Genomic DNA, 24216 nt, shown 5'->3' on the forward strand with positions numbered 1-24216 from the left:
TTATTAGAGAATTAACTGGTTAGGGAGGTTTAAAGGCTCCAATCTACCACCCATAGTGCCATATATACATCAAATTCAACAACAGCAGGAAAGGATGCCATTCAAGCAGATACGGGGATTACAAGTTTATCACTCCCGCAAAAGACCACATCAACCAGCAAACAAAAAACAATTCACCTTTGTCGTAAACTTTAGAAACCAGTAAGTAAACTTCCCAAGTTGATCTGACTGTAAGATCAAACAGGAAATGCATGTTGTTGGACAGATAGATTCTGACATACTACTTGAGTATGAACATACCACTGTATATAACAAACTCAAATTCTTAAACATCTTAACACAAGTAAAATAAAATTATGTCCTACAGAAGGTTTCAAGAAAAACAGAGTAAGCTGTTCAATAAAAGAAAAAAGGGAGACGGGCCAAAGCCACAATCCAGCCCAAAGGATGAAGGTTCATTCATATGGGGTTCGCTCAGACAATTTTCTCAACTCGAACAAAAAACTTAAGGGAGACCCCAAACAATAAGCAAACATCCATCAGGATATCCTCAACTGGACAAGTTTCATCCTAATACTAACTATTGTGTTGACCAAGAAAGCTGCAAATACATCATTTCTTCCTCAACATTTACATCCTAACACATGAGCAACCAGTTACCAACCTGGGTCCTACTGCTTAGAGTTTCTACTCCGAGCTTCAAGTACAGCAGCCACTTGCTCATCGGACAAAGGCAAGTAGTAGATCCGAGGTGTTGCCTTTGTTTTCCTAAATAAATCATCCAAGGTCACTATAGGAGCCTCTACTTTTTCCATTGGTGGGGGTGGAGGTGGAACAGCCCATTCCCTAGCCTGAGGCGGGTTCGTTAAAGGAGGTGGCGGTGGTAGAGAAGGTTGTTGTGCCATCTGCTGTCTAAGGCTTTGTTGGCGGGGTGAAGGCTGCGTCACTGTAGGAGATAGTTCAGCAACAGCCGGGCCAGAACTCACAGGAGCTGCTGGAGATGGAGCTGGCTTCTCTGAACGAGCTTTAACCTCCTCCGGATCAACAAACTCAGCTAAGAGTTGGCGTCCACCATTTGGAGGCCACTGTAAGTTGTACACAGCATTCCTTGTTTCCATTGCCTCTTCAATGGATGAATACTGCAAATGAATAACAAGAGCAACAATTACATCACTGATAACAGTCAACTGCACCAAGGTACATCCAAGTACAACACAAAGGATAAGAACTTACTGTGACATAGCAATGTGTTTTAATGTGGTCCATCCAGAAACTAGTGACAGTCCCTGTTTTGGACAAAAGTTCTTGGACAGCTTTCAAGGTAAAAGGACGCAGAAAACGATCAATCCTCAGAGAATTAGTAGCAGGTTTTGACGAGGGTGGAACTGTAAATAATTGAACCAATATGTTAGTAGACAAAAATCTGGGTGTGTGAATGATGACAGAACTATTTACCACAAAAACATATTTGCCCAACCTTCACGCTCTTTAGGGGGCTCATCAGCACCACTAACTGATTTAGATCCAGAGAGATTACGTTTCAAAACAGCAGGTTGTGCCACATCCTTAACTGCAGCGCGGGGTGAATTGTTCGAGATTTGAGGCTCCTTAACCTCATTGCTTTCAGTTTTCCATCTACGCTGCCTCTTTGTGGGCTCATTATTCAAAACTGCTTCTTGATCTGTATAACAGAGAACCATGTTGAGATATCATATTGAACACAAATACAAAGACTGGTGTAACAGAGCAACACAAATGAATCCCCTATCAATTATCACAACTCATATAACATGTTCTCGGTTTTAGAGATGACGACCAATACTTCAAGCTGTTGCAAACTTCAAGAAAATACAATCTTTTAATATTAAAGGAGCTCCACCCTGTGGTCTCCCAAAACTGGGGTGGGAATGTGGGATCTATCTGACTTACCTCTATCCAAAAAAAAAAAGGGGGGGGTAGGAACCCGCTTAATATACTTCTTCCATTCCTTTTTATTTAACACCTATGCTTTCTTGGGGAATTCCTTTTTAGTTGACACACTTTAGGTGAGCTTTGTAATGTTAAATGTCAAATCTGCCCTTCACTTTTCTCTCTCCTCCTCACAATCGACCCAAGCCTCTCTCCTCCATAAACCCCTCTCTCTCTCATAGTCATCACCACACACAAGTGACACAACACCTTAGTTTATTTCTCCTCCCTCACAACCACCACCATCCCATTTCCTCACACATACTTTGCCATCGGTGTTCTCTCTCCTCTCATTCCCGCCACCAACTTGCCTCCCCTCCATCGCCATCTTTCTTCTCTCCTCCCTCTCCTTTCATTCTCATCGCCTAATCACTGTATTCCTCTTCCAATGGCTGAGTAAAGCAAATTTTGATGCCACATCGCCGCATCTTATAGAGATCTAAAAATTGTAATATGTTGGTGTCAAAGAGAGATTAATCTAGGGTTTAATCCTTAACTGGGTTTTGATGTGGTTCAGTTCACTTCTTTGCAGAAGGTTGATGATGGGAAAAGGGCTGACGAAGGGGTCTAGTGGTTACTAATTGAAAGTGGTGGGATTGAGGAGTGGGGTGGTGGTGGTGGTGGTGATGGGCCAAGTGGCTGGTTCTTCAATCGTGAGGAAGGCTAGTTGAAAGGGGTAGGCACTAGGCAGGTTAGTTTGGATGGGCAAAATAGAAGGGGTATTTTTGCAATCTCTATCTCTCTCACCTCACCTCCTTATTTTGTGTGCCAAAACCAAACGAGTCAAAAAAAAAATAAAAAAATAAAAAATGAGAACAAAAGGCATAATAAATTGTTATCTATATAATGCCGATCAACAAGAGCACCAGGGGAGGTGGTGCAGAGGGACCCAAATGAATCTTGCTCCTTTTTATTCACACATCCTAAAAGATATCAGTGCCACTGCCACTTGTAGCTAAGCAATTCAATTTTCTGAATAACAACAGCAGCTGCATAATATTACATACCTCCATCTCTCTTCGCTATTATAGCTTAATCTACCCAACTTAATGCCATCACCCAAAAGTTCAGATACAGGAAACTCAGTTCTTACCATAACTCCAACCATTGGAAAAAACTAAACTATAAATAATAAAGATTGATGACGATTGAAGAAATTAAAATCTCTAGATATTTTGAAAATAAACAAATCTAAATTTGGATGCAGTAATGACCAATAAAGCAAAACATTATGGATGGTAAAGAGGATGCAGATCAGCACCTGTCATTGCTATAAAGGCAGCAATATATATATTGTTCATAGTGTAACAGTTGAATATCAAAATTTTACTAACACTAGAGAAATGAGAGCAAGGTTAATAAAACGAAGGATATACCATGACCAAATTCTCACCTGCAAGCTTTCTCTTGTCAGTTGAAGCAGCAGCAACAACATTATTTTCATAATCAGTACCTTTTTCTATAATAGGAACATCAATATCCATGGTTGCAATAGGCCTTTCTTCCTCAATAGTAGTGACCTCAATTTTCTCATTCTTTTCAACAACTTCTTCAAATTTATAATTTGAATCAATATGCTTACTTTCCAAAGCATCTTCTTCCATGGAATCATCACCTGAACTTCGATCTAAGTTTAATTTTTCAGAAGAACCCAAATCTGCACTATAAATTTTCTGGCTCACATCCGCATTTGTAACACTGTTATCTGTCTCTTGAACAGAAACCTTGTTTTCGTGTGGCTCCTCAACATCACTTGGATGTGAATTGCCACCGTCGGGGAATAAATCGCTTGATGATGGTTGCACCATCTCAGGCTTAACATCAGATTCTAATTTAACATTATCAGCAATTATGTTATCCTTTAGGTCATTCTTTTCATTAAAAGACACAGAATCAGTAGAAATAGAATTAGATTTTACGGGAAACCCTAAACTAGAGCTGACCTCAGATACCTGGTTGTTTGCATCAGAAGATTCCAGCTTCTCATCATCATGTAGTGGCTTTATATCCTCCGATTGCTCCTGCGCTCTTGAACCCTCATCAACCCTCTCGATATTACCATCTTGCGAACCCTTCCCGTCCACTGCTATATCAGATGACAAACTCTCACTAATCTCATTGCCTAAACCAACAGAAGGTACATCATTTGCAGCTAATGCACCCACCTCTGGAGGTTGATCGTTCCCTAGAACTACCACAGATTCCTGCTCTTCGATAATAACCTTGCCCTCGACTGGTTGTTCAATACTAACCTGTCCCTCAACTGGTTGTTCAATACTAACCTGGCTATTACCCTGAAGTGACACATCATCAAACTTTGTGATTTCGACATCAGCAACACCCACATTAACCTCAGCATTAACGGGAATGCCTAATCCTAATTCACCGATTACACTACCAGTTTGTTCAGTTACAGCGACTTGAGATACGTTATTTGGCTGTATATTCTGAGCACCATTGTCAGCCTCTTGTTTCTCAGCTTCCATTTCATTGCGCAGAGATTCATCCAACCGTCTCACTAGTTCTTCCTTCAAACCCCTGGTGGTCAGCTTTCGCCTTTTGAGTTCTTCCTTCAATTCCGTAACTTTCCATTGATCAATCGATCGGTTATCCAAAACAGGGAACCCCGACGAAGCCTTCATCTTCAAGCCTACCTTATAAGATAGACTATCTTTCAGAACAACAGCAAGACAACACTGATAAAAACAAAACCAATAACTTATCCACAATATAAACTACCCCTAACAAGATCAAACAATAATCAGTGCAAAATAATTAGACCAGTGACAAGTTCCCACATGCAAAACCCTAATTACAAAAACACGAAACCAAATAACAATTAACCGACATTGAAACCCTAAATCAAAAACCCCAGAAAAAATTGTCTATACACCAAATCAAAATTCCAGCACAATTCATTTTTATTTCCTCGAAATTAGATAACGGAGAGCAAAATGCGATTCCTTCCATAAATTTTATTCCAAAATAAATAAATAAAATAAAAATCCAAAATTGATAATCAATTCACGGAATTTGAGTTTTAGTCAACCAATTCGTAACAAAAATGTAAGCAAATGAAATACGAAAATTTAGGTTTTCTGGAAAAAAAAATTAAAAAAATAATAAGTAATTTGAGAAAAAGAAAAGAATCTAGAAAAATAGGAATTGGAGAAACGTACCAGAAAAAGGATGAATATAGGACGTCGAGAAAGGAAGAGCACCGATGCGGCGGTTGCGGTGACGGCGACGGCGGTTGTTGTTCGGCGGTTTCTGTTCGACGACGACAGCGGCGGCGACGGAGAGAGAAATGGTGAAGAGGATTGTAGAGAGAGAAAGTAAATGGAAATGGGAGAAAAGGGGAGGAGGGGTGTTGTGAAGGCTATCAAGATCCGAGAGATCGTGACCGTGAATTTCACACTCTATTTGGTCTTACTTCTTGTGTTTGGGAAAAAAAAAAAAAAGTAAAGGCCTAAAGGGGCAAAGGATAGGCAAAATAGGGTTTTCAGATTTTTGCGAATATTACGGAATTTTATAATTCGTTTTTTTTTTTTTTTAAGTTATTTCATTCGTCTTTTTTTAGTTGATTCGTCTCTTTTTAGTTGACACTTGACACGGTTCTTTTTTTTTTACAGAAACGGAGCTTAGCATTTTATTAAGTAAACAAATTAGCGAGATCATTACAAACCGCCTCTTGAATTTCAAGAGGGTACTCCTCTAACCAAATACGACTTTCATTAAAACTGCTACTAATATTTGCTAAGAATGTGATTTCGAGTTATTTTGGGAAGCTCTTCGCTACTGACTATCCGACCAACTTTGAGGCTGCCATCGAGGGTATTAGACCACTCGTGTCTGAAGAGATGAGGCTTGTGCTTGAGAGAGAACCTACGGGGGAGGAGATTAGAGCTACACTATTTCAAATGCATCCTAATAAAGCACCCGGGCCGGATGGAATGCATGCATTGTTTTTTCAGAAATTTTGGGGGACTGTGGGAAGCGATATTATTTGTTTTGTGAAGGAGTGGTGGAGGGGAGAAGTGGATCTTCATGAGGTAAACCGCACTTGTATTGTCTTGATTCCGAAATGCAATGACCTTATGAGAATAACTGAGTTTAGACCGATAAGTTTGTGTAATGTAATTTACAAAATTATTTCTAAAACTCTTGCTAATAAGATGAAACCGATGCTAGAGTCAGTCATTTCTGTGAATCAAAGTGCTTTTGTCCCTAATCGTCTGACTACGGATAATGCACTAATTGCTTTTGAGGTGTTTCATTATATGAAGAGGAGGGGGGAAGGGAAGAATGGTACGGTGGCTCTAAAGCTTGACATGAGTAAGGCGTATGATAGGGTGGAGTGGGGTTTTCTTGAGAGGGTGATGAAAAAAATGGGTTTCCCGACTTCTTGGATTGCTCGAATTATAAATTGCCTAATGAGTGTCTCTTTCTCATTTAAATATAATGGTAGCATTTTAGGCTCTCTTATTCCTACCCGGGGTTTATGTCAAGGTGACCCTATGTCTCCGTATCTCTTTTTAATATGTGCAGATGCTTTCTCTACGTTGTTATCCAAAGCAGCGGAGGAGAACCTTATTCATGGGGTACGTGTGTGTAGGGGGGCTCCGAGGGTTTCCCATCTCTTCTTTGCAGATAATAGTATTTTATTTGCTAGAGCTACATTGCAAGAATGCTCTAAAATTGCTGATATAATCAGTACTTATGAAAGGGCTTCCGGTCAGAGTGTCAGCCTAAGCAAGACAGAGGTAGCTTTTAGAAAATGTGTGTCTGCTAGTCGTAGATTGGAAATTGTTGCTATGTTGGGTGTTAGGGAGGTTGAGAGACATGAGAAGTATTTGGGTTTGCCTACCGTCATTGGAAGATCGAAGAAAGCGATTTTTGCCGGATTGAAGGAGCGTATTTGGAAGAAAATGCAAGGGTGGAAAGAGAAATTGTTGTCTAAGCCGGGTAAAGAAGTGCTTATCAAAGCGGTCGCTCAAGCAATTCCCACATATATGATGAGTATTTTTAGAATTCCGGATGGTTTGATCGACGAAATCCATTCAATTCTTGCAAAATTTTGGTGGGGGTCGAATGGGACGGAACGTAAAATGCATTGGCAGTCATGGGATTCCTTATGTCTTCCCAAAGCTATGGGTAGGATGCGGTTCCGGGATTTGAAGTGCTTCAATCAGGCGTTGTTAGCCAAACAGGCTTGGCGCTTGAGTAGGGGGTGCAACTCTCTACTTGGGGGAATTTTGAAAGCTAGATATTACAAGAATACGGAGTTTCTTGATGCGGCAAGGGGTTTTGATCCGAGCTACAGTTGGCGATCTATATGGGGTGCAAAGTCTTTATTGCTTGAGGGACTAAAGTAGCGTGTGGGGAATGGGTTGAACATCAGAGTTTGGGATGTTGGGCTGGATTCCTGGTCAAGGGGCTCACTTTGTTCCTAATCCAAATGCTAATAGTGATCTGAATATGAAAGTGGTTGACTTGGTGGACTTCGCTATTGGCAATTGGAATTTAGAGCTGCTCAACACTACTTTTACAAGGGAGGATGTACAATCTATCCTTAATGTTCCCCTGTCTGTTTTTGGACCGATGGACACGCAATATTGGTGGCCAACTTTGTCAGGTATGTACACTGTCAAGAGTGGGTATTGGTTGGGACACATGGGCAGGCTGCGAACTTGGGAACTTTTCCACGAGCAGAGTGATAAGGATGTATGGAAGGTGGTGTGGAATGTTCGTGGGCCTCCTAAGCTAAGTCATTTTCTTTGGAGAGCGTGCAAGAGTCAATTGGGTGTTATGGATGTGCTGTATAAACGTCACATTGCTGGGACAAGTATGTGCAATATTTGTGGCCATGGGGTGGAGTCAATTTTGCATTCACTTTTTGAATGTAAATACGCATCTATAATTTGGAGCACGAGTGATTTTGGTGACCTTCTAGTAAATGCTCCGCAATCCTCTTTTGCTGATAGACTTATGTGGATGAGCAATTCAATTGACAGTGAGTATTTGCGAGTGTTTGTTGCGTTGGCTTGGGCTGCTTGGCATTGTCGCAACACACATATATATGAAGGGGCTGCTGGCATAAATGCAACTATGGTGGCTGCAGGTTTTGTGAAGCTATGCGCTGATTATGTGGATAATAATCAGAAGATTAGGGGGGCTGCTGTGGTTTCTGCAACAATCTCTCCAACGTCTTGGTCCCCTCCTCCCTCAAATGCCGTAAAGATTAATGTGGATGCCCATATTATCAATGGAGGGGGAGTGCAATTTGGTGTGGTTATGCGTGATAGCAGGAAGGTTTTGGTGGCAGCAGCTGTGAAAAGAGTAGGGGCAAAATGGACCCCTAATCTTGCGGAAGCTGGAGCAGCACGCTATGGGGTGGAACTGGCTCGTAGGCTGGGGTATGTGGATGTCGTACTGGAAAGTGATGCTTTATATGTTGTGCGCGCGATTCAGAACAAGCAGCAAGGGGCATCTCCAATTTATCTTTTGTATGATGATATTAGGCAAATGTGTGAAAGCTTTAATTACTTCTCTTGCTCTCATGTTAAGCGAGCTGGAAATACCGTGGCTCATAAAGTTGCTAGATGGGACACGAGTATTTCCTCTGAGCGTGTTTGTTTAAACTCTTTTCCCCAAAGCCTTATTACTCTGGTGGAAATTGATTCTATATAATTTAATCACTCGCTTTGCCTAAAAAAAACGCTATGGGCTACAGCATTGCCGGAGCGTTTGACGAAAGAGAAGGAAGCAGAGCGACAGTCCCTCACCAGCCTTCTGATATCCCTTAGAACATTGCCAAACTCATTGGGTGAGGAAGTGCCTTTCTTCAAGTGATGGAAGAGTTTGATATTATCCGTTTCAAGCACAAGATCGTTGAAACCAGCTTCCCTTGCAAACAATAGGTTCTGTCTCATGGCAATCGCTTCCCCTACATCCACCTCGAAGGCACCGTGAAGGCACGAACAACAGGCCAACACCACGTCTCCTACAGCGTCCCGCGGAACACCACCAATACCAAGCACCTGCTGCCCAAATAAGCCAACATTTGTGTTGAGTTTGTACATCCCACTGGTAGGTGCTTTCCAAGTAGAATCGAACTGCGATCCCGGGGGTGAGATTGCAGCCTTCTCTAAAGCGGACAACATACTCCCCAACCATGCTAGCCGCCTTGTGGATAACTTCAATGACAAGTTTCAATTTTCTTTCAAACACCCACTTGTTTCGCCTATTCCAAACCCCCCAAGCTAGAGACCAAAATTGATCCCACCAAGCCGAGTCTTTAATCATATCCTTCATGACATTGCACCAATTCCTGAAACCACTTTCCACCATCATAGTTGTATCAAGTCTGAGCACAGAGTATTTCCAAATTGCATCGACAGACGAGCACTCAAAAAATAGATGCACCAAATTTTCCTCCGATTTACCACACATTGGACATCTGACATCAATCTTCATACCTGTTCCCGCAAGAACAGCCCTCACAGGTAGTCTTTCTTGGACACATCTCCACGCAAAGATTTTGATTTTTGGGGGAATAAGAGAGTGCCAAATTGATTTCCAATTGAAATTCTTCTGCCTACCCGAACCAGATGCTCTAGATCTTTCTTCCTCTTCTATCAACATGTTGTATGCACTTTTAACATTATAACATCCATCTTTCGACACATGCCAAGACCACCCATCCTTATCATCAAACAAGGGAATAGGAATGCTGCAAATTTCCTTCACTTCCCGCTGAGAAAACATTTCATTTAAGATGTTCACATTCCACTTCCTGTCGTCCCACAACTCTTGAACCAATACAGGAACATCAGCCCCCTCACCCTTAGGAGTCAAAACACGAAAAGCAGGAAGGTTAGGTACCCACGGGTCTTCCCAAATGTTAATTGTATTACCCATACCAATGACTTTCCTTGCTCCTTTTTCAATGACAACCCTCACTCCCAATATAGACCTCCATGTGAAACTCGAGTTTGATGCTAATTTTGCCTTAAAATTATTGGTCGAGGGAAAATATTTGCCCTTTAACACACGAGACATAAGAGATTTTTCGTTTGTCACCAATCTCTAAGCTTGCTTGGCTAGCATTGCTTTGTTAAAGAGTTGCATATTCCGAAATCCCAACCCACCATTATTTTTTGCCCGATACAACTTATTCCAAGCCACCCAACATATTTTCCTTTCATCGCCCTTTTGACCCCAAAAAAAATTCCGACACATTTTTTCCACCACAAGTAAAATGCTACTCAGGATTTGGAAACATTGCATCGCATATGTGGGGATATCTTGGGCCACCGACTTAATAAGAATTTCCCGACCTGCCTGAGATAAGAAATTCCCTTTCCAACCTTTGAGCTTTTTCCATACTCTATCTTGGATACTTAGAAATACGGCTTTTTTAGACCCCCCAATATACATTGGAAGACCTAAATACTTTTTTGTCCTTCGACAGCCTTAAAAGATAACTTCATCTGAAGCAAATTTTTCTTTTCTTGATCAACATTTCGGCTAAAAGACACCTCCGATTTCTCCATATTCAGTTTCTGACCCGACGTTATCTCATAAATTGCAAGAATATCCAGAACTTTATCAGTTTCATCCTCATTTGCCCGAACAAAAAAGAGACTATCATCTGCAAAAAATAGGTGAGAAATGGGCTCAACATGTCTTCCGATCTTAACTCCATGGATGATCTTCTTTTTCTCAGCATCTCGCAGAAGAGCAGAAAAACCCTCCGCACACATAATGAACAGAAAAGGGGATAGAGGATCACCCTGGCGAAGCCCCCTACTTGGTCTGAATTCCCGAGACGGTTGACCATTCACCAAAACATCGAAAGAGGCAGTAGTCACACAATTCATGATATTCATCACAAATCTCTCCGGGAAACCAAATTTTTTCATCATTTTTTCTAGAAACACCCACTCAACTCTGTCATATGCCTTGCTCATATCTAACTTTAATCCAAGATAGCCCTGTTTGCCCGTCTTTTTCTTCCGCAGATAGTGAAAACATTCATAAGCCACTAATATATTATCAGTGATTAATCGCCCCGGGACAAAGCCACTTTTATTCTCACTGATAATAGTAGGAAACTTTTTTGAGCCTATTTTCCAAAACCTTCGACACAACTTTATACAAAACATTACATAAACTAATAGGTCTATAATCAACAGGAGACTCACACTCTTTTTTTTTTTTCGGGATTAGAACAATGTGAGTCTGATTAATAGCACCTACATCACCTACATTATTCAAAATATGCAAGACTTTTTCCACCACATCACAACCAACAATATTCCAGAATTTTTGGAAAAAAATTGCAGACATACCATCGGGGCCGGGAGCTTTTGTTGGGTGCATTTGAAAGAGAGCTTCACGAACTTCCTCACCCGTAAAAGGTTCTGCTAAATCAGAGAATTGCGTTTCTGAAATTACAGAATCCACTGTATCAACTACATTTTTTGCTTCCACATGGCCACCGGACGAGAATAATTCGGCAAAGTGATTAACAAAGACCTCCGAGATTTGCTCTTCTTCTTCGTAAACATTCCCAGCAGCATCTCTGATTTCTTTTATATGATTTCTCGCCTTTCTTTGATTGGCTTTTTGGTGAAAAAAAAGATGAGTTTTTGTCACCATTTAAGAGCCAATCTTGTCTGCTTCTCTGTCTCCAGTACAACTCTTCTCTATTTTCAAGTTCATCCATCCTGTCATCCAAGGCTCGCATTTGAGAAATAACCTCGTCGGTTTGATTTCCCCCCATTAAAGTTTCCATACGGGCTTTGCAATCCTTTAGCTCTGTGAAAAAATCACCAAATTTATTACGACTCCATGCGCTCAAATTTATCGAGGTGTGTGCAATTTTTGAGCAAATGTCACCTTCTTGACTCCAAGTATTTGCAACAATGTCTCCACATGATTCATCCCTAAGCCACATTTCCTCGAACCGGTATAACTTCCTCTTTTTTTTCTTCTTCTGTTTACCAATATCCTCACTAATACACAAGAGAAGGGGTAAGTGGTCTGACTTGCGTTTCGACAGGTGGGAAACAAAAGAAGCACTGAACAACTCCTTCCATTCTTTGTTTGCAAGAAAACGATCAATTCTCTCCTGGACATTCTTATCTCCCCCTCTATTGTTGGTCCAAGTGTAATTATGACCAACGAACCCCATATCTTCGAGCTCACATAAGTCTACAGTTCTTCTTAAAATTTCAGCCTCTGCCATGTTAAAATCTCTCCCTCCCTTTTTTTCATCTGAAGTGAGCATAAGGTTGAGATCACCACCACATAACCACAGCCCCCTATGATTGTGGTGTAAATTCTCAAGTAACAAGCCAGTCTTATATTTGTTTTCCTCCTCTGGGAACCCGTACAGCCCTGTGAACCTCCATTTTCCTTTCTTTGCCAATTTCACCCATGCATCAATATGATTAAGGGAATATGACTTTATTTCCACATCAACCCCGTCCTTCCACATCAACACCAAACCTCCACTTCTCTTCCTCCCATACCCTTCATAGTCCACTGCTATCATATTGCTAAACTTGATCTTTTGCTTTATCTTCTCAATCTCATGTCTTTTTAATATAGTCTCACTGAGAAAAATAATTTGGGGTTTTTCAAGAATAATTACATTTTTAAGAGCCGTTACCGCCGAGGCATTCCCCAAACCTCGACAATTCCATGATAGGATGTAATTCATTGGCCACCAAGAGCCCAAGATGTGGGGCCCGCCACGTTTTGAGAAGAAGCAACTGTTTTGCATTTCTTGTTCGGTTCATCCATATCATCATTGTCAACCATCATATCCTCATCATTCCCTTCCATCTCAAAATCATCACAACTTCCTGACAATTTCATTCCTCCTCAACCTTCTTTTTTCCTATCCCTCAAAATCATCACTTTCCTCAAGGATCTCCCAGGAGAACCTACCAATCCCCCCTTCTCTACCTTATTATTAATAATTTGCCCCTCCTTACCAGATACAACCCCCTCATTACACTCACCCATATCATTGCAACCTTCCTCACCTTTCCCAACTGTTTGATACTCTCCTTCACCGCCACTTCCCTTATTGTTCTCACTTATTTTTTTCCCTCTCCCATACTATCCTCCTTCCCCTGTCCTGCTTCTCCCACTGCTCCGAATTCCCTATCCTCCCTCTCTGCTTTCCCCATTGTTCTCAGAACAAAATTCATGCTTCCTTCCCCCTTCACAACCCTTAATTCAGCTTCCCTTTTTCTCACTGGGCTCTTTGGGATATCAGGTTTATGATGGGCCATTGTTGGAGAAAAAACAAGCTTCCTCGCTGCACCAACTGGTCCCAATTTGATGACATTAGGATCGTTGTATGAGGGAGCCTTCTTACTGCCTGCCGACTGTCTAAGCTTTTCAATCCAAGCTCTTTCAAACTCCCTCTCTGCCATATCTATCCTGGTTTTCTTTTTTGGAGAGGCACGTAGCCATGGTCCGTATTGATAAACCATCATAGGTTCGCTCCCTTTTGCTTGTTCTTTATGTTGACACTCCTTTTCTGTATGATCAAGCCTTCCACAGAAAAAACAAAAATCGGCCAATCTTTCGTATTTTACATCAATCCATCGAGACGAATTTTGGTCAGTTGCTAGGAACAATCCCCTTCGTAAAGGCTTATTTATATCCACCAAAACCTTAATCCGCATACTTTCACTCCATCCTAGAGGATCCGATTCATCTAGTTCTATAAATTCACCAATGTCATACATAACTGATATTGATCGTTTATTCAGAGGTACATCCATCAGGCGTACCCACATTGGAGTATTTTTAAAGCAGATTTCAGAAGGTTGTTCTTCGCCATACACTTCCTGTAATAAGAGCAATTTCTCATCGAAAAACCAAGGTCTGCCTTCCAGAACACGAGCTTTGTCTTCCTCGCAAAAGAATTGAAAGGCGAAAAGATTTGTCTCCACTACCCTAACTGCGAACTTCTCTTTCAACCTCCAAACATTCATTAAAGTGCGCTTCATTGCTTCCAGATTATACGGTTTAACAGTCCACAATTTCCCCATTAAAGTAAGGTTCAATTGCGCTTTGGTATCCTCTGTCACCGTCTCGATATATTCACCTCCTAACACTACCCCTTCATCCTCTGTCAATCGTAACTTCTCCCAGTCTTTCACAAGGTCATCCTCCATCATCGAATTAGGCAGAAGCACTGAAAGCAGGATCAAATTTGCGACAAAATTATTGAATTTTTGTTGTTTTTTGGAACTCACTCGCAAACCCTAGAACGGGACTAACTCACCCAAACGAGGGATTTTGTTTTCCGACACGGTTCTTTAGTTATGCACAAATTCAATCGTATATTTTTTTTTTGACACAATTTATATCTTTAATTACCGATAAGTAAAAATTATAAAAAGATTAAACTTTGAAAATATATACTATAACAAATCTAACAAGACCCACATGATTATATCTTTCATTATATCTTTCTTTAGGTATAAATTACACAACATGATAAAGTGTGTGAATATTAATAAAGTCAAAACGTGTCAACTAAAAATACGAAAGTAGTATTACAAACACAATAATGCATTTATGGTTTTTTTCACTTTATTTTTTATTTTTTTATATATTTTTTATACTTATTGATATCAACTTTGTACGGAGTATATGATTAAGATAAAACCAAAGTGTATTAACATGTGTGTTAAGTTTAGTTGTATCATATTGTCAACAACAAAAAAAATTACAAAAATAAAAATAAAAATAATTGTATCAATTAAACAACACGGTCGTGTTTTAATAGGTGTAAACTGGGGAAGGGGTGGTTGTAAACAGTGGCGGATTTTGGGCGAAAAAGTTAGGGAGGCCAAGGTTTGATCCCCTCACCTCTTGTTCAAAAATATCAATATTTAACTAGTATGTCATAACTTTTTATATGCAATAAATAGACATTAAGTTACTTATAATGAACAATTCAAAAATACTTAAGGGGGACAGGCCCTTACCGGCCCAAACAAAGGTCCACCCCTGGTTATAAGGGATGTCGAAGGACAACTGGTAGCGGAAACGTTCTTCATGTTGTGGAGATGGTGGATAGTGGAATAACTCTTATTCACTTATGGGTCGTTTGGTTCATTAAGCTGGAATTGATAGGTGTGGACTCTTATACTTAGGTGGTATGAATTCTATATCTCATACCAATCTAAAGTTGTTTGATTTAACCATTGAATGGATTCTCATACTTGAGAGGTGGTATGGATTGTGAATCCTTGAGGGGAGGTGGGTTTGAGATTCTAAGGGAATGGGTGAAGTTAGAATCATCCAGATATGATATTCCATACTTGAATAGCTTAGCCAAATAAATAAAATTAATTCCAACACATTCGAAGAAGTTAAACCAAATAGCCCCTTAGTTTATGTATTAGAAATGCTAGCATACTGTTTAAAGTAGCTCATGTATGTACTTTAGCTCATATTAAAACATCATGTAATATGGTCACTCACCTAGTGGCAAGGTGGGATACTATTTGTAATTCCGAGCTTGTTCATATAGGTTATTTCCCTCAAAGCATTATTTCTTTCACAGACTTGGATCTCAATTAATTACATAACATGGCTATCTTTATTTTTTTTTAAAAAAGAAATATAACTTCATTATTATTTCACTGCACTCAAATTGTTAACCACACACTACTTCAAACGCTACCATTAAATAGGATCATAGTGTTTTTGTTGTACTCCCTTGATATTTAATGTATACCAATGTAAAGTTTTAACGGATAATATTTTTAATTATCAATAAGTAAAAAAATAAAAATATAACAATTGAATATTAATAAACTATTTATTGAGATGATTCCAACAAGTACCTTGTAATCACAAGATTGTATATATTGTTATGAATAATTATATAATGGCAAAAGCTAACGAATGTCTTAGGGGCGTTGGATAAGATAACTAAAAGTATAAATATTGACTAAAATGAATATTAATTACATCGATCGACGCGTAAATTTGACATGCATTCCTAAATTACTACCACTTTAGAAATTATTTTAAATGCTTATGTAACGCCGTCAACAAATTTGTTAGTCAAAGTGAATCCGTATACCAAATGAATAATGCAAAAAATCAAAACGTTTAGTAATTTCATATTTAGGAAAAAAAGGGGAATTGAAGTATTGAGCAGAATCACTTAGGCCCTGTTCTCTTCACCGTAAAAAAATAATATTAACTAAAAATAATTTCAGTTCAGTAAAAATAAGTTCAATTTAGTAAAATTAATTTCAGTTCAGTAAAAATAAGTTCAGTTTAGTAAAATTCAGTTTTCTTAAAGAAGAATTATAATAGAAAATCAGTAAAAATAATTTCAGTTCAGTAAAATTAAGTTCAGTTCAGTAAAAATAAGTTCAGTTCAGTAAAGATAATTTCAGTTCAGCAAAATTAAGGTGAATCAAACAGGGGCTTACAACTTGTTCTCTTCATATTATTTTCACTTCAATTCAATTCTTAATTTCCTTCTTTTATAAAATATTCCGTTTAATCTATATCTATATCTATCTATACTTAGTATTTAAAAACACAAACCATAATTTTTCATATGACACATGTCATCACAAGTCACTCCCTACCACATATGACACATGTCATCCCTTTTAATCTTTTTGTTTAAGTCTTTATACATTCCATAACTTGCAAATTCAATTAAGAAAATGAAGTGTTTCATTTCCATCATAATAAAATAAAGTTGAACCAATTAATATACATTACATAAACATATGAATTGAATTATATTAAAATTGTCTTTTCAACTAACAGACTTAAAATATAACTTAAACCAATATGTCATTTCATATCTTATAATCTTCATGTATATATATGTAACTAAATTCTTTTATCTTTTTTCCCATTTCTACCCTCATTCTTTTTTTCCATTTAAGTTTTAGCAATGAAACAATTACTTCGTATTTCATATCAAAAGTTTCAACTATTGAAAAACGTACCTACATATGAAATAACCTAAATATGAACCCGTGCATCGAACGGGCCAAAAGACTAGTTCAGTTCAATTAACGGCCCCTGAATTTTTCTCACATTCCCACAAAAAAAAAAAAAAAAAAAAAAAAACGGAAGTGCTACCCTTCCATCAGCAAGCTAAAAAGCTTTTCAGTTTCGAGTCTTCTCGCGTACAAGGTTCTTCCAATTTGAGTCCCCAAAGATAATCTGTGAAGATCGCTCAGTGATTTGAATTTTTCAAATCCCCAAAATTTAGGGTTCTTATATGTGTTAACTTGTTACCTTTGATAATGTTGCGAAGGTATGATTGAAATTTTGGTGTTTTTCTTCTCTTTTGTATTTCAATCTTAGTCTCTAATATCAATTAGCTTTCATTTTATTAAGTAAGGCTCTATTAACTTAAATTCGCCCAATTTTATTTCACTATCTTCGAATTTTGTGTTGTTTTTGATGTTATTTCTTTGTGAAATTGTGTTGAAGGGTCTTGCATTTTTAAGCAATTTCTAGTTGATGCATATGATTTTGACTATCAATGTCGATTTTAGTTGAAGATTGTGTGTTTGCAGGTCTGCTTTGGCTCTTTCGCGTCGTCGATCGTTCATTGGGAGAGTATCAAGGCAGTCTTCAACTCCTCAGGCAAGTCTATAATTTTTGCCAAGCTGTTTGCATTTGGGTTAGCAATGTTGAATATCTTGGATTAGTGCAGGTTTTACTCCCTTTGTTCTGTAATGTATAGAATTTAAGGCTGGAAGTACAATGTACTCGTAATGAGGAGCAGTTAATTATGGATTTATTAATTCTGAAATGACAAGTTCTATTGGTTGGAACAGCCGCTTTGAATCGTTGCATTCGGGTAATTCGATGGTAATAGGGGAATATAAGGGTGGGAACCAGGAATTAAGGGGTGTTAGCAATTGGGAAGGATCAAACCTTAGATTTTCTTATATGGGTTTATATAATGGAATAGAGGGAAATAGGGAATTGATAAAAGGGTATTTGTTTTGTTTAAATTGATACTATCTTGTTATTACAAGTCATTTTGGCCATGGGCAAGCCCTGGATTGGTTGGTTCAAAGTATTGGATGTCCAATGTAGGTATATGGCGTATCTGTTGTGTTCCTTTTAATGGCAAAGCTACAAGTATAAGAGAGGAGGGGTTGGGGGTGGAAGGTGGATGGGTAGAGAAGTTTTTGTTTGCAATTGATGATGGTGATGATTAATCAGTTAAAGGATGGAAGATAATTTGTTTTTGCTTGTATAGTTTAAAATTTAAGGCTTAATTCATTTTATTTGGAGTTGATTTGTGCATTGTTTAGGGTGTAAAGGGGGAAAGGGAAGGTGGACTCATGACATTTGTGGTTTGTGCTATTATATATTTGGTATAGATTTCTATTTATACATTGCTCTTACATAAATAAATGGTATACTCGTCAAAATATCATATGTAGTAAATCAAAAGGCATTATATGCCCCTTATAACATATGATTTGTATCAATATGGGTATGCCATAGCTGTACCATGTTGGCTTGTATTGCTTTTTATGTAATTGACTTGTATTATTTGAATGTGCTTAGTCATTCCTGTTGGATAGTGAAACATAGTGACTGAACTCTTTGAATTTTCTGACTTTGAGCAGATACATTCATCTGTATACCCTAGGAGGGAATTTTCCTCTATTCCTCAGCAAAATGCATCTCCGGGTCCTAGCTCAAAAACCAAGCCAATTGGACTTTTTATCGGAAGTGTTGCCTTTGGTGCGTGCTTCTATGCAGCTTATTCCAGAGGATATATTAATGTTTTATTAGGCCAGAAGGAGCAGAATTCTGATCTATTGAAGGTTGACAATGGGAAGTCACCAAAAGGTGATGAAGGCCTTGATTTCCAAAACAATAAAGATGCTACACCTGTACATACCAGCAAAGACTCTGAAATTCTCAATCATCATGTGAATGATGAGACTGAAAGACAGTCCACCATGGACCCTATTGGAGATTCTGGCAAATTTGAAGGTGAAAATGATTCAATTGTCAAAGATTTATCAGAATTGGCCAATGAAGCATTTACTCATGCCAAGGAGGAAGATTTGCCAAAACATTCTGGTGATGAAATTGCAAAAGGAGAACAATTGTCGAAATCTTCTCTGGAGGAAACAGCAAAGGATGAATATTCAAGCTCTCAAAAACCTTTTGCAGATAGTGCAGACATGAATTCTTCAGGGGAGAAATCTCACTTTGAGCAGCATGAGACCGATGTAGACCGGCCGACGATTACTAATGTCGATGCTGTTCTCCAAGGAAACAATACGGATAAAGACGACATAACAGAGCTCAAACCACAAAATGAACCTAAGGTATGTTCTTGTTTCATAATTAGTCTTAACTCTCTTGTGCTTGAATCCATGCTTTGTAGGACTCCAGCAGTCCACGTAGGTTGTTGATGATGTATCTTGTTACAATTAAATGTGTTGAAAATTTGTTATGTACTTATGTGTATGTGCTCATTCATCCTTATGCTGTTCTTTTTCATCATTCCTTCCCTGTTAAGATTTTATAGGACGAAAGATTTTTCTCAAAATTTAGTCACATATAAAGAAATGTATCCTGGAAATATATTCATATATATGAAGGAAAAGTCTCTAGCCTTTTGTTGTTGTTGTTGTTGGTTTTTATTTTTAAATTTTTTTTTTTAAAAAAATATTTGTTCCTGTAAGTTGAAGTCATCCTTTCCAGGTGGAGTCATCATCATCCCTTTTAGATACATATCATCTGGAAGACAAGGTTGATGATGGAGCTTCAACCACAAGTGGGCATGCCAGTAATAATTCGTCTCCTTTGGAAGAGGTATACATATTGGATACATCTTAATTTAGCTCTATTATTATTGTGTATGATTTATGTGAACATTTATGGTGTTTCAATGCTTGTTCTGTTTCTAATTACTTGGGCTCTTGTGATTCAAGACTTCATCCAGTGCATTAGGAGATTCAGAAGATGCTTATGTATCTAAGGACGGAAAGCTGATTTTGGATTTCCTGCAAGCCATCCATGCAGCTGAACAAAGGCAAGCTGAGCTGGATGCACGTGTCTTTGCAGAAGAAAAGAGGACAATGAAGGTGATATCTCTCATAAAATTCATATAACAGAGCTCTTATACTTGGATTAAGATGTTAATAGTGCTGATCACCTGTTCAGTCAAGTGTTGATAATTCTACTCTATTTCTTTTGGCAAGATAAAGTTAATTCTGTTAACTATTGCTACATTTGTCCTGATTATGGTTTTCATTATTTTCATGGAAAATGTAGGACAAATATGAAAAAGAGCTGAAGGATGCAAGGGCGAGGGAACTCATGTATGCTGAAGAAGCAGCTATGTTAGAAAAGGTTATTATGATTTCTATTTTAGGCTTGTATTATATGGCTGTTCTGTTCTTATTTTGCAATTGCTTTGCACTAGACAGAGCGTGTGTTTCTATTTTATGCTCAGCTGTTACTGTTAATTAATAAATGTGTTACTGCTGTGTGCTGTAGCCTTAGGGCCTTCTGTTTAGGACCTTTATTCACAAAAAAAAAAAAAAAAAGGTAAGTACAACCACTGTATTTATTGACGTGTTGGTGATGAATATTGCCTGAAAAGTAATAATTAGGAATTTATTTGTGCGCTCTGTTTGGCCTCTTTATTATGTCCACTTTGTATTACTGATTGTAATGTTGTTTAAATAATAATTTGGATCTTTTCTTGCTGTCTGTCTTACCCTTGATGTAATCATTGACTTGTAGGAGGTAAATAAAGAAAAAGCTAAAGCTGCTGCAGCCCTAAAGTCACTTCAGGAAAGGGCTGAAGAGAGGTTAAAGATGGAACTTGAAGAAAAGGTGCAATATTTAATCTTCTACTGCGTTTCATTGCAATGAAGCAATTGTCAATTTCTATATCCGGATAATTATCTTGTGCATTGCAGGAAAGAGAAGCAGAGTTAAAACAGAAAGAAATCAAGGATCTCGCCAAAGCTGAACTAGCTGCATCAATTGCTCTAGAAAAGGCAGCGCAGATTGAGAAGATGGCTGAAGCAAATTTAAATGTATGTAAGCGGCTTTTTGCTGCTATATATTCTGTAAATTTATTGAAACATGAAGATGTTTTATGGTTCAGATTCAATGATGCTGATAGGTGTGCACAAAAAGTATGTCAGATGCAATTTTTGATAACTGATACAGAGCATATTTTAAGCTAGTTTCTCAGTATGCTTTTGATTTAACTAACTGTTTTGAGCACTCCTGACAGTACTTGGCATGGATCAAAACCAACATACTATGTAATTAATTTGATAGACAATTTAATTACTCCTGAAAAAATGGAAGTGGTTCTTGAGTCCTATAAATAATTTTTTGACCCAGTTCCTTCTTGCTCGGGAAAGGGAAGATCTATTAGATTCTGTATTTTTTTTAGTTGTAGATCTGCATCTTTAGAAGACTAAGTTATCCTGGACTTCTAAATAATGGTGTTTATTACCATATTAATGTATTGGAGAGTGGAGACTCCAAGAAAGTCCTATTTTGGCAGTTTAAAATTGTAAAATAGGCTTCGGAAACTCTTTTGTTAAGTTGTTAGTTTGTTACTGACGTGCATGTTGATGTATTTTGTGTATGTAGTAATTTCTGTACTAATTGGAAGCACTTCTCAAATGTGTATGTTCTCCTGCTAGTATCTACTTCGTGTTGCAATTGATTATAGCTTCTTAAGACAAGGGTATTTGTAACTGGTAACCTTACTTTTGCAGATAAATGCCCTGTGCATGGCATTCTATGCAGGATCTGAAGAGGCTCGTCAAACTCATTCCATGCACAAGCTTGCTTTGGTAATGTGCTTGATTCCACTTCTTTTTTTTTTCTCCTCTTATTGTTTCCATCTCCTGGTAGTGGAGAAAAGAATTCAGCATATATATCGTTCACGTGCTGCTTGATGAGAAAATTATATGCTCTACTGGCCCTTGATCTATGTACTCTGTCATGTTCAGGGTGCACTTGCATTGGAAGATGCACTATCAAATGGGCTACCAGTTCAGTCAGAATTAGATGCATTGCATGTGTGTGTAGATAATGTTGATAAGGACCCATTATTGCAGTTGGCCCTATCATCTATTCCTGAAGATGTTCGCCTTCATGGCACCGATACTATTCTACAATTAAATCGGAAGGTAACTTTCACTGTGTGTTTGGTTAATACATTGAGGGGGTGGGGGGGGGGGGGGGGGGGGGGGAGGGGGCAGAAGTAGAGGAAGAGGAGGTGGAGAGGAAAGGGGGAGAGTGCTTCTCTCCCATATTTTTATTTCTTTTTTTTTTCTTTTTTTTTTACAAGCTCCCATATTTTAATTTCAACATTGGAAGGATTTGGTTTATTTTATACAGAAAGAAAATGGCTCCCTCTGTTCCTCTTCACTTTTTATTTTATTTTATTTGTTATTTGTTATTTTTTTTATTTAAAAACAATCTAAAATGGATATCCCTTCTCTTCCTCTCTACAATATCTTTTTTTGAACAGTAAGACTCAACTTTTGGATCTGTTTGCATATCACCGAGGTCTGGGGAGAGTTTCAATGCCATGTGCTTCCCTCCCTATTTTTCTTTCGATGTTAGCATGTCCATTTCTCTTCTTACTTTATTTTTCATTTGTATATATATGCAGTTTGATGACTTGAAAGGGACATTGCGGCACTTCAGCTTAATTCCACCAGATGGTGGTGGTATTTTGGCACACTCATTGGCTCATGTAGCATCCTTTTTGAAGGTGTCAATCCTAACATTAAACATTATGCTGGCCGATACTTCCCACAAGAAGGGATGATAAAAAAATAGAAAAGAAAAAATTATGAGCAGAAGCATTTTGCTATGACATTACTCTTTTTTCACTAGTGTACCTCACATCATTTTAATTTTTATCATTAATTTTCAGGTCAAGGAAGCTGATCAATCTGGGGATGGTATTGAGTCTGTTTTAAATAAAGCTGAGAGCCTACTAGCCCAAGGGAAGCTCGCAGAGGCAGCTGATGTGCTTGAAGATGGTGTCAAAGGCAGCAAAGCCTCTGAAGTTGTAGGTGACTGGTTGAGAAGAGCTAGAAACAGAGCCATTGCTGACCAAGCATTGGTTCTCATTCAGTCTTATGCTGCTTCTATCAGCCTTACGTGAAGTTGTCCTCACTCCTCACCAACCCTGAAGACTCACTGAAATAGTGAGTCATTTGTAGAAGACAGTGTTTGATCATGATTTCTTTCATTTATGAGAAAATAACAAAATAGAACAATTATACTTTACACAGGTACTGTATAAGGCTGCAAAGAGTTTTGTGTAGACTCACTGAAATTCTTGTGTATCATGACAGTGTAACCAACATGTAATCAGCGCTGCTGGTTGCGATTCAAGAAAAGGGAAAAGAATGAAGTTTTGATTCTTATCAGTATTATTCCCTCCTTTTGGTTGTTAGTTCTGTTTATTTTGTTTAGTATGAAAGAACAATGTTTCAGGTAGTTGTATTCTTGCTGTCAACTATAGCATCATCACAGAGGCGACTGAGACTGAGTGACATGATGAGATGGGATAACTTGTATGGTGAAGTATAGCTTTCTTTGTTCTGGTGAGTGACATTGACAGGCGACTCAGTCCATGAGTATTAGTTGAATGCTTACATACTGTTTTTGACCGAAATTAACAATGCAGTATTAGTTGTGAGCTTATGACTGCCAGTGTTGATATTTGATAAATTGCTTGCCATGCTTGGTATTTTAGGGACCTGAATGGTTTTCATTGTCGCTCCGAGTTTTGGGTTTTCAGTTTTGTTAGGGAAACCAGTGGTAACTTTTCATGAATTTTTCTGGCTGTAATTTCCTATATTTAAGAGGGTTTGTACTTACCATGAAGCAAAAATGATTAGGCTGGAAATCGTTGATAATGAGAATTAACAATGTTATAATACTTAGATTAATGAATTGTTTAACGTGGTTGATTATTATTAAACAAAGGTCTCAATGATTAAGCTGAAGAAGCATGATTAGCACGTGAAATAGTGCAGTTGACAACTTTAAGTTGGCTGGAACACTATTATGTCAATTATGGTAGCGGTCTAGCGGACAAAATTGTTGGAAACCATATTGATTTTGTTTGTCATTAGCTAAACTTGAATGGTGGCAAATCAACTTCATTTGCAAGTAATTACTAGTAAGTTG

At 38.2% G+C, this 24216-nt stretch overlaps 3 protein-coding genes across 5 annotated transcripts; 1 reads left to right on the plus strand and 2 right to left on the minus strand.

Moving 5' to 3' along the window:
* Positions 1-284: 284 nt before the first annotated feature.
* Positions 285-5308, minus strand: LOC110682172 (actin cytoskeleton-regulatory complex protein PAN1-like). 3 transcript variants are annotated; one of them, XM_021858437.1, is made up of 5 exons: positions 5148-5308; positions 3362-4618; positions 1478-1681; positions 1234-1385; positions 285-1139 (listed from the first exon to the last, which is right to left on the minus strand). In XM_021858437.1, exons 2-5 carry the CDS (start codon positions 4608-4610, stop codon positions 672-674), a joined length of 2073 nt encoding a protein of 690 aa, XP_021714129.1. In that variant the 5' UTR covers positions 4611-4618; positions 5148-5308; the 3' UTR covers positions 285-671. The 3 variants fall into 3 exon arrangements, with proteins under 3 accessions (XP_021714129.1, XP_021714127.1, XP_021714128.1); XM_021858435.1 differs by having other exon boundaries at positions 3362-4622; XM_021858436.1 differs by having other exon boundaries at positions 3362-4664.
* A 7771-nt stretch (positions 5309-13079) lies between these two features.
* On the minus strand, positions 13080-14171 carry LOC110681792. Its single transcript, XM_021857917.1, has one exon. It carries the CDS (start codon positions 14169-14171, stop codon positions 13080-13082), a length of 1092 nt encoding a protein of 363 aa, XP_021713609.1.
* Positions 14172-16801: 2630 nt separating this feature from the next.
* Positions 16802-23448, plus strand: LOC110682173 (MICOS complex subunit MIC60-like). Its single transcript, XM_021858438.1, has 12 exons — positions 16802-17302; positions 17568-17637; positions 18639-19352; positions 19732-19842; positions 19962-20114; positions 20305-20382; positions 20779-20871; positions 20958-21077; positions 21777-21854; positions 22014-22193; positions 22682-22783; positions 22949-23448. The coding sequence occupies exons 1-12, from the start codon at positions 17292-17294 to the stop codon at positions 23180-23182; spliced, it is 1944 nt and encodes a 647-aa protein (XP_021714130.1). The 5' UTR covers positions 16802-17291; the 3' UTR covers positions 23183-23448.
* Positions 23449-24216: the final 768 nt, after the last annotated feature.

The sequence above is a fragment of the Chenopodium quinoa genome, unplaced genomic scaffold, assembly GCF_001683475.1.
Source record: "Chenopodium quinoa cultivar QQ74 unplaced genomic scaffold, ASM168347v1, whole genome shotgun sequence".
NCBI classification, from domain to species: Eukaryota; Viridiplantae; Streptophyta; class Magnoliopsida; order Caryophyllales; family Amaranthaceae; genus Chenopodium; species Chenopodium quinoa.

What these genes read in the sequence shown, in the direction of transcription:
- LOC110682172 (XM_021858437.1), bottom strand. Translation starts at nt 4,610, where the DNA reads ATGAAGGCTTCGTCGGGGTTCCCTGTTTTGGATAACCGATCGATTGAT. An exon ending in TGACAAGAGAAAGCTTGCAG is followed by an intron (nt 1,682 to 3,361) that starts GTGAGAATTTGG and finishes TCTGTTATACAG; the next exon opens with ATCAAGAAGCAGTTTTGAAT. An exon ending in GCCCCCTAAAGAGCGTGAAG is followed by an intron (nt 1,386 to 1,477) that starts GTTGGGCAAATA and finishes AATTATTTACAG; the next exon opens with TTCCACCCTCGTCAAAACCT.
- LOC110681792 (XM_021857917.1), bottom strand. Translation starts at nt 14,171, where the DNA reads ATGGAGGATGACCTTGTGAAAGACTGGGAGAAGTTACGATTGACAGAG.
- LOC110682173 (XM_021858438.1), top strand. An exon ending in GGCAGTCTTCAACTCCTCAG is followed by an intron (nt 17,638 to 18,638) that starts GCAAGTCTATAA and finishes GACTTTGAGCAG; the next exon opens with ATACATTCATCTGTATACCC. An exon ending in AAGAAAAGAGGACAATGAAG is followed by an intron (nt 20,115 to 20,304) that starts GTGATATCTCTC and finishes TGGAAAATGTAG; the next exon opens with GACAAATATGAAAAAGAGCT.